The sequence below is a fragment of the Elephantulus edwardii genome, unplaced genomic scaffold (assembly GCF_000299155.1).
Source record: "Elephantulus edwardii isolate Elephantulus edwardi_28Jun2011 unplaced genomic scaffold, EleEdw1.0 scaffold00054, whole genome shotgun sequence".
NCBI classification, from domain to species: Eukaryota; Metazoa; Chordata; class Mammalia; order Macroscelidea; family Macroscelididae; genus Elephantulus; species Elephantulus edwardii.
Window position 1 is genome coordinate 11,367,586 of NW_006399804.1, and position 14,803 is coordinate 11,382,388.

At 41.1% G+C, this 14,803-nt stretch overlaps 1 protein-coding gene across 1 annotated transcript in view; it reads left to right on the forward strand.

The window, feature by feature from the left end:
* Nucleotides 1-14,803, forward strand: part of MYO3A (myosin IIIA) — a 318,705-nt gene that overhangs the window by 293,515 nt on the left and 10,387 nt on the right. The window contains exon 30 of the mRNA XM_006887107.1: nucleotides 4,233-4,336. Coding sequence (XP_006887169.1) covers nucleotides 4,233-4,336 — 104 coding nt within the window. The remainder of the gene's footprint in view (nucleotides 1-4,232; nucleotides 4,337-14,803) is intronic.

Here is a 14,803-nt window from a genome sequence, read left to right on the forward strand (position 1 = left end):
TGTTGTACATAGGGTCGCTATGAGTCACAAGCGACTCGACGGCACATAACAACAACAACATGCATCAGTTTATCATGAGTACAGCCAATTCAAAACCAATAATGTTCCCACATTTTATATACACATGTGGCCTTGAATAATTTTAAAGCAAGTTAAAATTTAATCAGAGCACAGGAGCAACAGTAGCTTCAGCTGAGATCCAGAGACCAACACGGGACAGAGCTGATTTGAGACTGCTTCTCTACAGAGCCAGAGCCAGCGGTGTTCACCCAAGCTTGCTGGATGACCAAGTGAGAACACGTAACTGGCAGGACTAAGGGAGCTTTGTAACACCGACCTGAGCCATCAGGCTGAAGGTCAAAAGGCCTGTGACCATGCTTGAAGAGCTTTCCAGACCAAGGGATTGTGCCCTGCTGCCAACCTGGATGATAGCTTATTAACTTCCCTAATAAAACTCATAACTAGGAGTTGAAAACTAATCAGCGGTCCCTTTCATATGTTTCTAAAAATAGTAATTATACATAATAACCTAAGAGGTCTGGAAAGAGTCCAGTGTCACTGTGGGTAAAGCATTTGTTTGCTAAAAAGGTCAGTGGTTCGAACCCACCAACTGTTCTAAGGAGAAAGATGAAGCAGTCTGGTTCTATTAAGAATTATAACCCTTTGGGGAGGCTTTTCTCCCAAATCTAAATCAACTCAACAGCAGCGGGTAGATATAATAACCTGATCCTGCAATTTTGTTTTGTGCCATTTACATTCAAACGAGTTAAACAAACTAGTATGGTCAATATATGTTAGAATGGTGAAACTTTGCCAGCGCCAGTAGGAAGCTATTTAATCACCAGCACTGGGGAAAGATTATTAAAATGAGGAGATGAAAATGATAAAGGACCATTATTTATGGTGATGGCAGAAATTCAGGCTTTACTATCTTTTCTCATGTGTGTGACAATCTGAAGCAAGATTCAGAATGACTCATTGATTTGGACTGCCTTTGCCTTCTTTGTCTTGCTCCTATGACAATGAAGAGAGAGGGAGAGAGAAAGACAGGGAGGTGAGCTGACAGAAATTTGGTTGGAGATGTGCTTTCACTCTTGTCTGTTACTAATCTCTATCAGGATGTTCTCATTAAAAACACAGTAATTGTTGTTGTTGTTGTTATTGTGTTGTTATATGCATCAAGTTACCTGTAACTCATAGCTACCCTATGCACAACAATCCTAAATCCTGCTATATCCTGTGCCAATCTTATTGTCTCCGACATACCTACCTCCATTAGCCCAGAATCAATCCATTTCATTGAGGTTCTTCCTCCCCAGTGCTGTCCCTCCATCCTCCCAAGCATGATATCACTCACCAAGGACTGGTACCACCTGCAACATGTCCAAAGTATGTTAGACGGAGCTTCAAAATCCTTGCCTCCAAAGGACAGCCTGGCTTCACCCTCTCCAGGATGAACTTGTTTGTTCTCCTACCAGTCCATGGTATATTTAATACTCTTCTCCAGCACCACAACTCAAAGGCATCAATTCTCCTTCTTTCATCCCTAGTCATTGTCCAGCTTTCTGAAGCATAGCATGTAGTTGCAAAGACCATGGCCTGTATCAGATACAACTTAGTCTCCTGACTGACATTATTCCTCTTCAGTACTTTGGAGAGGTCTCTGACAGCAGACTTTCCCAATGCAATTCATCTTTTAATTTCCTGGCTGCTGGTACCAAGAGTGTTGATTGTGGAACCAAGCAAACTAAAACTGTTAACAATCTCAATCACTTCACCATCTATCATGATGCTGCCAGTTGGCCCAGTGGTGAGAATCTTTGTTTTCTTGATGTTGAGCTTCAGTCCATATTGAAGGCTGCAGTCCTTGACCTTCTGCAAGAAGTGCTTCAGGTCCTCCTCAGTTTCAGTAAGCAGAGTTGTGTCATCTGTTTAACGTACATTGTTGATGAGTCTGCCTCCAATCCTGATGCCACATTTTTCCTCATAGAGCCCAGCCTCCCAGATAATCTGTTCAGCATATAGATTGAAATGATACGGAGGTAGGACACGTCTTTGGTGCACACCCTTCCCAGTTCTGAACCATGCAGTGTTTCCTTGCTCTGTTCTGACGACAGTGAGATCTGAAAAAGCCAAAAGCTATATAGGGCAGGAACCTGTCAGAGAAATAAAATTAAAAAATTGTCCAGTATAAAAGTGATAAGACTGCACCCAGTCAAAGGCTATAGTGTTCTAACTGTACCTTGCAAGGAAAACTTGTGAGACCCAGAAAACAAGGCAATTAACAATAAGTTCAGATTCTTCTGGGTTTCACCAGATCGTTTTCTTTTGTTTCACTCAAAAAGGTCAGTAAAATACAGTTATTTTGGTTTTGTCTTGGTTAGCATTGTCCCTGTGTTGTACCTCTATGATGGTCTCCCGACTAGCTGATCTCTTTTGTCTTCTAGGGATTTCCCACACATTTTGAAATGAAGGAGCTAAATAATGCTAAGATATGAGTGTTGTTGTAAGAAGTACGTTTATTGGGGGGGGTGGGGGGGGCGCTGGCATGGGACTTGAGAATCTCCGTCAATGTTGATTTATACTGCCAATGGCAATTGTTTACACATCAAATGTATTAAATATTCATTGATTTATTAGATTTAACTTGATTAGCATGGCTTGGGGCAATTGCATTTCTCTGTATATTTCTACAGCAATGGATTACAAATCATGACAGCCCCTTTATTTAATGATTTACTAATGTCCTTGGTAGGGAGTTCTGGTGGCCCAGTGGTAAGAAACTGCATTAAAATTCCAAAGATACACACGATTTGAATCCACCAGCTGCTTCATGAGAGAAGGATGGACAGCCTCCTCCTGTGTGACTGACTGCCTCTTATAACCCACTGGAGGGTCACCTGTGTGTCTGTTTCACAACAATAATGATAATGCCCTTGGTAGTGGTGATAGTTGCCGGTGAGTCACCACTGACTCCTGGTAAACCCATGCATAAAACAGTGTGACCCATGTGACTCATGGAGTTTTCATTGGCTGCTTTTTCAAAAGTAAAACTCTAGGCCTTTCTTCTCAGAATATTAATTAGAAGCAAGAATGACGAGACCTTCTCTCACATTCTTCACATATGTTATCAGCAGTGACCAGCCTCTGGAGAAGGACATTATGCTTGGTAAAGTCGAGGGTCAGTTCAAAAGGAAAAGGCTGTCAGCAAGATTGATTGATACAGTGACTACAATAGTGGGCTCCAGCATACTTGCATTGTAAGGCTGGCACGGGACCAGGCGGTGTGTATAAGGGGGTCAGTGTGAGGCCGAATCAAGTCAACACTGGTTAACAACACCACAATGAAAAATGTATTCTCATATACCTATTGTATAGGGGCCATTTTTCAGTAATCACTATATCCGCTCCGGCCCTAATCCTGATAAATGTGCAGAGTAGACATTCCTATCCAAATGCAGCAAGAGCATGGGGAGGAAAAGACATATTAAATAAAAAAAATAAAAAAATGTTTTGTTAGAAATCTCTAAGCTCTGCAAATATAAGGCCATTCATCTAAAAAAAGAAAAAATCATGCTTACAAAGGTCCTGCCCCTCCAGATTTGAAACCATGGCTTCAGTGACAGAAAACAAGGTGGTGAGGAGGTGAAGAAAAAGATATTAAAATGTATTCTTGCTTGGCAAAGATTTTAAAGTCCAGTGAGGAAGGACTCGTGGCTTAAGCTTCTAAATGTTGGTGAGGTAGTAGCTTAAGGTTTTAGATTAAATAGCCTCCTGATGGGGTCTATAGCATACCAGGTGACACTTTACAATGGAGATGTGCTTGAGTGGATGAGCTTCAAGGTAAGGTAGGCACAAGGGTCATGGAACGTGAAAACAAGATTTGATAAGCATAATGACCCTTTTGAATGTGTTTCTGGTGGCCTTGAGTCCTCTCTTCATCCATCCTCTGCCTATACGCACCATTTACCACTTCCCAAACTCCGCCTTCCTCCTCATCTCTTTCCTCCCATATTTTCATCTCTCAAAGCCCTAGACCACCAGACAACTGGAGAAGAGCAGGTGGTAAGGAATATGACAAGGACTGGTTAGAGGAACTACAGGACAGTCTTCTTCCTCTCAGCTTTAGCCCCAGATGCGTGTATACAATTTGTTACTTAGACCAAAAGAATTATATTGCTTGATAATAGTCTTTTTGATTGAATAATTGCTTATGATCACCTTTCTTGTAGGTATCTCTAAAGAAGAACCAAAAATATTGAGACCCCCAAGACGACCCCGGAAACCCAAAACATTAAATAACCCTGAAGACTCCACATACTATTACCTACTACATGTAAGTGGCTCACTCTTCCTGTGGATAGGAGCCATGATGTTTGCTCAATGCCAGTGTGGAAATGGTCCCCACTAGTCTGTCACAGCTAAGTGCCTTGGCTCCTATCCTGGTTGACTAACTTGGTACTTGGCTGTGCTCTGGTCCTTCCTTGTCATGGTCCTAGCCTCTCCTCTGATCTTGTACTTTCCTCTGTTTCTCCCCAGAAAACAGTTTTACCACTCCATTAATCTGAACCAATATGCAAATATAACCCAGAAGGATAAAATCACTAAAGCAGGAGACCCCCAGAAAGGGATCCTAAAGTATATGGCTGAGTTATGGCAAATGTAGAAAGAAAAGAAGGAGAGGAGTAGACAGTAAATGTTATTGAGCACCTCTGATCTTCTAGGTCTAGTTAAAGGCATGCTCACATGCATCATAATAGCTAATCCTAGAACTAGGTCTTAAGATGTCCTGACCTCGCACATGAGGAGTCTGCGATATAGATACAGTGCTTTAAGCAGTCAGAGTCATTAACTGTAGAAAGTTTCTTAACCCCACAACCCCCTGGTTATCCACAGTATGCAATATGATTGCTCATACTAGTTTATACTAAACCCACATTTCCTCCCAAATTCTGTTCTCTGAGAATGCCACCATCCTCTCAGTTACCTATATCAAGCATTGGGACTCATCCTGGATTTTGTCCAGTCTCTTATACTCAAAATCTAATCCATCACTAACTCATGCCTTCGACTTGCAGAAGCTCTTTCCAATTTATCTCCCTATTCTAATCTGATAGTAGTAGTAGCAATAGCTGTTGTTGTTATGTGCCATCAAGTTGACTGCAACTGATAGTGACTTTATAAGGAATAGATCTGCGCTTCGCTCTATCCTGTGCCATTCTCACTATTTCTGGTATACTTGGGCCTATTGTTGCATCACTGTGTCAGTCTATCTTGTTGAGAGTCCTCTGCTTCTGCACTGACCCTTCACCTTTCCAAGCAGAATGCTCTTCTCCAACGACCCCTCCTAACAACATGTCCAAAGTATATGAGATGCAGTTTGCCTCCAAGGACCACCCTGGTCACACTTTCTCCAAAGAGACTTGTTTGTTCTTTTAGCAGCCCATGGAATATTCCAGCACCAAAATCCAAAGGCATCAATTCTTCCCTGTCATCCTTAGTCATTGTCCAACTTTCAGATGCATAAAAAGTAATTGAAAACACCATGACTTAGATTAGGCACACTTTAATTTTTAAGCTGACATTATTGCTCTTCAGCACTTTAGAGAGGACCCTGAGAGCATACTTTCCCAATGTGGTATGTCTTTTGATGTCTTTTTTTTTTTATTATTTTAATGGAAGTTTACAGCAATTTAGGATTTCCAGTCATTCATTGTTGCATCTCTCTCCCTCCCCAACCCCTCCCCCAATTCACTTTTCTCCTTGATGAGTAAAAGAAAAACTCTTTAATTGTCTTTTGATTTCTTGATTGCTGATACCAAGGGTATTGATTGTAGATCCAAGAAAGTTAAAAATGGTGGCAACTTCAATATTTTTTCCATCTTCCATGATGTTGCTTATTGGCCCAATGGTGAGGATTTTTGTTTTCTTGATGTAATTCATATTGAAGGTTGCAGTTTTTGATCTCCTGCAGCAAATATTTCAAGTCCTCCTCACTTTCCACACGCATGATTGTGTCATCTACATAACACAAGTTGTTGATGAGTCTTCCTCTAGTTCCATATTCATCTTCATAAAGTTCAGCTTATCGAATGATTAGCTCAGCATACAGATTGAACAGGTATGGAGCACCCGTGTCTCTAATCTCAGTGTCTGTCTCCAGTATACACACACCACAAAATTTCTCCTTAATATAGATGCGATCATGTTCCTACATCAAGAGCCCCTTTAATGGCTGAGTCACTCCTTTAGAATAAAGTTCTCTGAGGCTGTCATCACTGGACACTGCCTGCTCTGCAGCCTCCCACTCTGACCCACCACCTCCTCTGCGCACATATCCTCTGTGTTGTAATTGTCAGGTACTGTCAGGTCACCTCCAACTCATCGCAGCCCTATGGTCAAGAGAACAAAACCACATCTAATTCTGTTCCATCTTCTCAGTTTTTTTCAGTCACTGTGTCATTCCATTTCATTGAGGGTCTTCCTCTCCTTTACTGACCCTCCACTTACTTATTCAAACATGATGTCCTTTTCCATGGACTGTGCCCCGCCACACCTGAAAACACACGCAAAGTACATGACACAAGGCTCACCTTCCCTGCCTCTAAGGAGCATCCTGCCAGCACTTCTACCAAAGCAGATTTGGGTGGGGTTTTTGTGTTGTTGTTGTTTTGTTAAAAAAATGGGGGGGAAACACCTCAAAGATTTTGTTTGTTCTTTTGGCCATCCTTCGTATAATCAATATTCTTAGATAGTTTTAAGGTAAAACACTAGTTGCCATCAAGTTGATTCCAGCTCAGGGTAACCCTTTTCATGTCATTTAATTGGGTTTCAGTAACTGATTTTTGGAAGTAGATCAGCACACCTTTCTCTCACAGCATCTCTGCGTGGATCTAAACCTCCAGCCTTTCTGAGCCTGTTAGTTTGCACCATCTAGGGACTCCTAGCCAGAATTCATTACTGGAAACTCTGCAAGTGAGCAACATCCTTTCATACTTTGAAGCCCTTTCCTTATGCTGGTTCCTCCATGTACACTTATTCACTCACTTCAATCTTCCACTTCCACAAGGAAAGAGCAACATTTTTCCATGGCCCTATAAAACCTGGAGAATTTTCCCTATTAGTTGCTATAAGGTAGAGGCAGTGAGCAGAGGAACCCCAGGAGGATCTGAAAGTAGACATCCTGAAGAGAAAAGGAGCGCAGCAGAAGGTAGGGATCAACCAAAGGAAGAGACTACTTCAGGTTACATAAATAATCTACACTGTATTATTGTTCACACTTTATCATGCTAAGAAAAACTTTATATGCATTCCATGAGATCAAAGAGTCCAGTTACATTTAGCCTGACACACCATAAGTATCAAAGGTAGACATACATACTGCAGTAAAGGCATTGGAGAAAAAACAAGGCTTCAGGAATTGAAACAATATGAATTGGATACAATGGAAGCACTCCTCTATGCCAAGAAATCTGAAAGGCCAACCTCCTGAAAGGTATCTGGCTTCATTCCAAAGTGATCCAGTGGAATGTGGAAATTATTGAACACAGTATGATTAAAACCAGTGCCATTATCAATAGTAGTATCATTAAAATCACATATAAGTAAGATGCTGATGAATAGCATTAAAAAATAATTATATTGATAAGGAACCGCCAGAAATTCAAGCCATATTTAGAACAAGGGATACCATTGCTATATCAAATGCATCTTTTCTAAAAACAGAGCTGACCAGAATGTTTACCTGTGTATAACTGACTATACCAAGTCAGTAAACTGTATAGATTATAACAAATTATGGATTGCATTGCAAATAATGGGATTTTCAAAACCGTTGTGCCCATTAATGTACTAACTTGTACATAGACCAATAGGAAGTTGGTCGTTTGTTTAAAACAAGGGAATGCTACATGGTTTAAGACTTCTAAAAGTGTACATCAAGGATTGTATCATTCACCACATTTATTCAAACTATGTGCTGAAAAAATAACATGAGTAGCTGGACTATATGAAGAAGAATGCAGCTTCAGGATTAGAAGACTGCCAATAACCTGTGACAAGCAGATGACACAACCTTGGTTGCTGAAGAGAACTAGAAGCACCTACAGATGAAAATCAAAGTCCATTAAAAAAAAAACAAACTAAAGATGATGTTGTTGTTGTTGTTGTTGTTATGTGCTGTCCAGTCGTTTGCGACTCATAGTGACCCTGTGCACAACAGCCCTAAACCCAGCTCTATCCTGCGCCAACCGCACTGCCTCTGACACACCCATCCTGATTACACCAGTCACCGAATCAATCCATCTCATAGAGGGTCTTCCCCTCCTGCGCTGTCCCTCCACCCTCCCAAGCATGATGTCCCTCTCCAAGGACCCGTACCTCCTGGCAGCATGTCCAAAGTATGTCAGACGAAGCCCCAGAATCCTTGCCTCCAAGGAGTAGCTTGGTTTAATCCTCTCCAAGATGAATCTGTTTGTTTTCCTGGCAGTCCATGGTACATTCAGTACTCTTCTCCAGCACCACAGCTCAAAAGCATCCACTCTCCTTCTGTCCTCCCTAGTCATTGTCCAACTCTCTGATGCATAACAAACGATTGCAAAGACCATGGCCTGTATCAGGCGCACCTTAGTCTCCAGAGAGACACTGTTGCTCCTGAGTACTTTAGAGAGGTCCCTAACAGCAGACTTTCCCATCGCGATACGCTTTTTGATTTCCTGACTGCTGGTGCCAAGAGTGTTGACCGTGGAGCCGACCAAACTGAAGCTGTGAACAATCTCAATCTCTTCGCCATCCATCCTGACACTGCCAATTGGTCCAGTGGTGAGAATCTTTGTCTTCTTGACAATGAGCCTCAGTCCATACTGAAGGCTGCAGTCCTTGACCATTCACAGCAATTGCATGAGCTTTCAATATAGATAACATAAAGAAAAAAATTCCCGCAACTAAGCCAATAAGTAACATATTAAAGAGAGAAAATATTGTTTTTTAATGATTTGATTTTGCTTGGGTCCACAATAAATTCCCAAGGAAGGAGCAGTCTAAAAGCAAATGATTCATAGTAATACAGCATTGTGCTGTATTGTAGGATGCAGCAAATGTGCTGGAGAAGACATTCTAATAGTGTTCAAATACAAAGATGTCACCTTAAGCCCTAACTTGTGACCAGATTCAAGCCATAGTGTTTTCAGAAACTGTATATGCATGTGAAAGCTACCTGAATAACAAAGACTGAATAATCTATTATAATATCGGCCATGAATATTGAATATACTATTAACTGTCAAAAGAATGCGCAAACCTGTCTCGGAAGAAGTCCAGCAAGACTGTTTCTTGGAAACAACAAGACTTCATCTTACTTACTTTGAACATATTTCAAGAGGGACTAAGTCCCTGGAGAAGGGCATCATGCTTGATAAAGTAAGAGGTGATAGAGACAGATGGATTGAAATGAGCCTCAATGAGGTGGATTGGCACGATAGCTGCAACAGTGGACACAAGAATGTCAGTGATCATGAGGGTGACACGCAACTTGGTGTTAAGGATGCTTTTAGTTGGAACTGACTCGGTAACACCTAACAGTAACACAATAGAGAGCTGTTGTGGTGTTGTTGTTGTATACCATAGAGTCAGAACCAACCCATAGCTGGCCCTCTGGCTGGCTTTCAGAGGCAGTTAAGTGCACAGGAGGAGACTGCGCATCCTTCTGCAGAGCAGCTAGTGGACTCAAAGTGCATGACTTTGGGATTGCAGTGCAGCTTCTAGCCATATTTTTTAAAAAATAAAATTTTATTTTAATTGTGATCTTAACAAACATTTACAGAGGAGTTAGATATTCATACATTCATTCTTGCACATTTTACCCCCTTGCCCTCCATTTCTCCTCCTCCAGTTGACTTTTTATTTTTTTTAAATATTCATTCAGTATTTCACAGTTACCTACCCACACACACCCCTAGTCCTCTTTGTAATGGTATATCTCTTATTCTGGGCTGTTGTCATACATGCAATACCTAACCATATGTTCATCTTAGACAGTTCTTTCTTTCATCTATTCCAATACAGTGGTCATTATCTATCCATTCTCATCCTATTCTCCTCCCAACCCCTCATGGCAGACCTGCTTTATAAGTTCGTGCCATTTCTTGTTGTTGTTGGTAGGTGCCATCTAGTTGAGTGCAACTCTTAGTGACCCAGTGAACAAAAAATCTGAACCTAGTTCTATCCTGCACCATCATCACACTTCCTGACACACAAGAGCCCATTGCAGCAGTCACCATGTCGACCCACCTGGTTGGGGGTCTTCCTCTCCTTCATCAACCCTCCACCCTTCCCAACATCGTGTCCTTCTCCAAGGAATAGCCCCTCCTAGCAATATGCCCAAAGTATGTGAGGTATAGCCTCATCATTCTTGCCTCCAAAGAACATTCTGGCTGCACCCTCTTCAAAACATATTTATTTGTTCCATTGAATGTTCAATGCTCTTCTCCAACACCACAGCTCAAAGTCATCAATTCTTCTGTCATTTACTGTGCAGCTCTCAGATGCATAGCAAGTGATTGCAAAGACTATTGCCTGAATTAAACACACCTCAGTCCTCAACTGATGTCATTACTCCTCAATAATTTGCAAAGGCCCCTAACTGCAGATTTTCCCAATGCAATGTGTCTCCTTATTTCCTGAATGTTGGTACTAAGGGTATTAATTGTGGATCCAAGCAAGAGGAGGCTGTTGACAGTTTCAATGTCCTCATTCATCATGATGTTGCCTATAGGTCCAAAGGTAAGAATCTTTGTTTTCTTGACATTGAGTTACAGCCCACACTGAAGGCTGTATTCCTTAATCTTCTGCAACAAGTTCTTCAAGTCCTCCTCGTTTTCAGCAAGCACGGTTGTGTGTGTTATCTGCATAATACAGGTTATTGGTGAGTCTCCCTCTCTAATCCTGATGCCACATGTCTCTTCATAGAGAATAGTTTCTCAAATAATTTGCTCAGCATACAGATTAAATATGTATGGAGAGAGAATACAACCCTGACGCACTCCCTTCTTAATTTTAAACCATGAACTGTTCCCCTACTCTGTTCGCACAAAAGCCTCTTAGTCCAGGTATAGGTTTCACATGAGAACAATTAAGAGCTCTTGGATTCCCATTCTTCTCAATGTCAGCCACAACTTGTTATGATCCACACAAGTGCCACTGCATAGTCAATAAAGCTAAAGCTCTTGCGCCTAAGCATACAATAAATACTTGTAGAAATTAGTGAAAGAATGAAATATAATTATGAGTTAATCAAAGAAATTAGCCCATTCTAGATAATTGCATTTGACTGCCACACTTAAAAAAAAATCTTCATTAAGAGAAAGTATTGATATTCCCCCTACATTGCTAAAAAAAAAAAAACAACCCACAAAACAATAAAAAGCAAGAAGCAAATAGCCTAACATTTTTTATGCAGTTAAGCAGAAAGAACTGCAGAAAACATGATTAGAAATTACCAAGCACAATGGACAAGCAGCAAATGAAAAGATGTTCAATATCATTAGCCATTTGAGGGATGCAAATCAATACAATAATGAGATACCCCGTCACTCTCACAAGATGGCTAAGATAAAGGAAAATAATAAATGTTGATGAGGATGTGGTCAAATTGGAATGCATATCCATTGCTGGTGAGACTGCAAAATGGTACAACTGCTGTGGAAAACAGTTTGATGATTCCTCAGAAAGCGGAACATAGAACCACATTATGACTCAACATTTCTCCTCCAGCAGCAAGAACAAGCATGTACATCAGTGCTCTGTTGACAGAAGCCAAAATAGTTTAAGCAGCCTAAATACCCATCAGTGGATGAATGGATAAATGAAAAATGCTACGTACACACAATGGAATACTCAACCATAAAGAGAAGTTAAATCTGACACCTACTACACCACAGATGAACCCTGAGAACATTATGCTAAGTTCTAGAAATCAACCACGAAAAGACAAATCTTTTATGAGATCATTTACAATAGTAGAGCACTGGGCAAACGTAAAACACTCAGCATTTGTTAGTGGTTTTGTTTATAAGGTTACCAGTGATAGATGATGGTTGCACAACATGATTATGTACTTGATCCAGGTCAATGATACACCTGAAAAATGCTGAATTAGAAAGTAATATGTTACATATTTTATAATTTTTTAATATTTTTTATTGGGAAAAACATATTGGTGGTACAAGGAGGTGAGCGTTGGGGGCAGAAGGGTGAGGATGGGCCAGGATGCAGTTGCAGAGCTGCACAGTTTGGTCAGTGGGGGGAGCAGGTGAAGGAAATGATGAGGGTCCAATGGAGACCAGATGCTACAGAGGAATGACAAGCAGTTTCCAATAGTAATTAAGCCAACTGTCTTATTGATTTGGGAATTGGATGCCGACTCTCTGGCTTCTTCATGCTGAACAGGGGCATAGATATAAAGGGGGGAAGGGAGAACGCTTTATCACCTTACTGGTGGTCTTGGGTTAAAGCTGCTTGCCTTCTTGCTCCTGAGGGCCGCGACGGTTCGCCCCGAGCCGGGGGCCAAGCGCAGCCTGCCCCGGGCAGAAGGCCACGACGGCTCGCCCCGGGCAGCGGGCCGAGGGCAGCCCACCCCGGGCAGAGGGCCGCGATGGCTTGCCCCGGGCAGGGGGCCACGACGGCTCGCCCCGGGCAGCGGGCCGAGGGCAGCCCACCCCGGGCAGAGGGCCGCGACGCATATTTTATAATTTTAAAAATTCATTCCTTTTTAGAAATTACCAAAAATTACTGTTAACCCTGAATTTAAGTAACAAACAATACTTTATGATCTTTATTAACTGCAACTAAATGAACAGTTGGTTGTGATGGCTTCATTGACAGACACAATTCCCAATATTAGAATTATAAAAATGAAGTGAAATATTTATTACTGATGTCCAGACTTGATAAGTACTATAGGACAGATTCTGAGCCTTGTAAGTGAGGCTTACTTTGTAATCACACCATTATTTTAAATGGATATAGAGCAAATCATTTCATTAAACCTTACATTAGTAGTGACCGAGGCCCTTTTTAGGAGCTCTGATGGCATAGTGTGTTACATGTTGGGCTGCTACTAAAAGGTTCATGGGTTGAATCCATCAGTTGCTCCTCTGTTTAAAGATGGGCATCTCCCCCCCCCCCCCGTGAATGGGCTCAGCCTGAGAAACTCAGTGGAGGGTCACTATAAATCAGAATCAGCCAGACAGCATTACATTTATTGGGGTATCATATTCTTAATCCCAAGAGCTGAAACCTGTGGCTTAAGTTCCAAATAAAACATGAAAAGCTAGTACATTATTATAGTTAAACACATACCCTATGCTCAGCTCCACAATCCTTGGCACCAACAGTCAGGAAATCAAAATACAAATTGCATTAGATTAATCTGCTGTCAGGGACCTTTCCAAAGTACTGAGAAAAAACATCAGTCTAGAGACTAAGGTGTGCCTGATCCAGGCCTTGGTCTTCACAATTACTTACTATGCATCAGAGAGCTAGACAATGACTAAGGATGATAGAAGAAGGATTAAAGCCTTTGAGTTATGGTGCAAGAAAAGTGTCTTAAAAATACCATGGACTGCCAAGAAAACAAACAGGTCTGTCTTAAAGAGGGTGAAACCAAGTTTCTCCTTGGAGGCTAGGATTTTGAAGCTCTATCTCACATACTTTGGGCATGTGTCCAGGAGAGACTGGTCCTTGGAATGGTGGAGGGACAGCGCAGGAGAGGAATCCCCCAGATGAGATAGATTTATACAGTAACAGGGGCAACGGAGGTAGGTGTTTCAGAATTAGTGAGACTGGCTCAGGATAGGGCAGAGTTCAAAGCTGCTGTCCATAGGGTCGCTATGGGTCACAGGTGACTCGACAGCACAAAACAACAATGACAATGACTACCCTATGGTCACATTTCCCCCATTTTTACTAGGATTCAGAGTATTTATTTGTTTTCTGAGTGGTTTAAAGCAACAGAAATTTACTTTCTAACAATTGCAAAGGCTAAAAAATAGTTCCTAATCACATTGTCAGTCTTGGTTCCTTCTGGAGGTGCACAGGAAGAATCTATATTGCTGGCAGTCTTTGGCATTCCTTGGCTTTTACCCACATCTATCTACTCTGTGCCTTTGTCTTCACACTCTGTCTGTGAATTCTCTTTTTCTAAAAAAGATATACCAGAATTTAGAATCTACACTAAATTCAGATTACTTCATTTCAAAATTTTTAACTTAAAGACTTAGTAACTTTAAATACTTATAGACTTTATTTCTAAACAAGGACACAGGTACAGGCACCAAGAGTTAGGACTTAAGTTTTGGGAGCCACTATTAACCCATAATAGAACATGACATGTAAGTGAAATTTATAGCTGTAATTGGGCCCTGTTACCTTTAACCACAAATCTTGTATTTTAAATATATGGGTTCATGCAAATTAAATATTCTTTTTTAAAAATTATTATTAAACTTTATTAATTTTAATGAACATTTATAGAGATTTTGGGTTTTCATTCATTCATTGTTGCACTGTTTTCTCTACCCTCCTTCCCAGTTCGTTCTTCTTCCCCTCCTGAATGTCTGTTTTAATTGTCCAATTGTCACAGTGCTTGTCAAAGCCAGTTCTGATTAATCTCCTTTGTCAGTGTGTCCCTTGCCATCACTCCTCCCTGAGAGAGACTTCACCCTAATTCATAAGGAAAAGGGGATGGTGTATTCTCTTAGCTACTTCCTGCTGAAAAGGGACACTGTAGGTTTCAGGGTGAAGATCT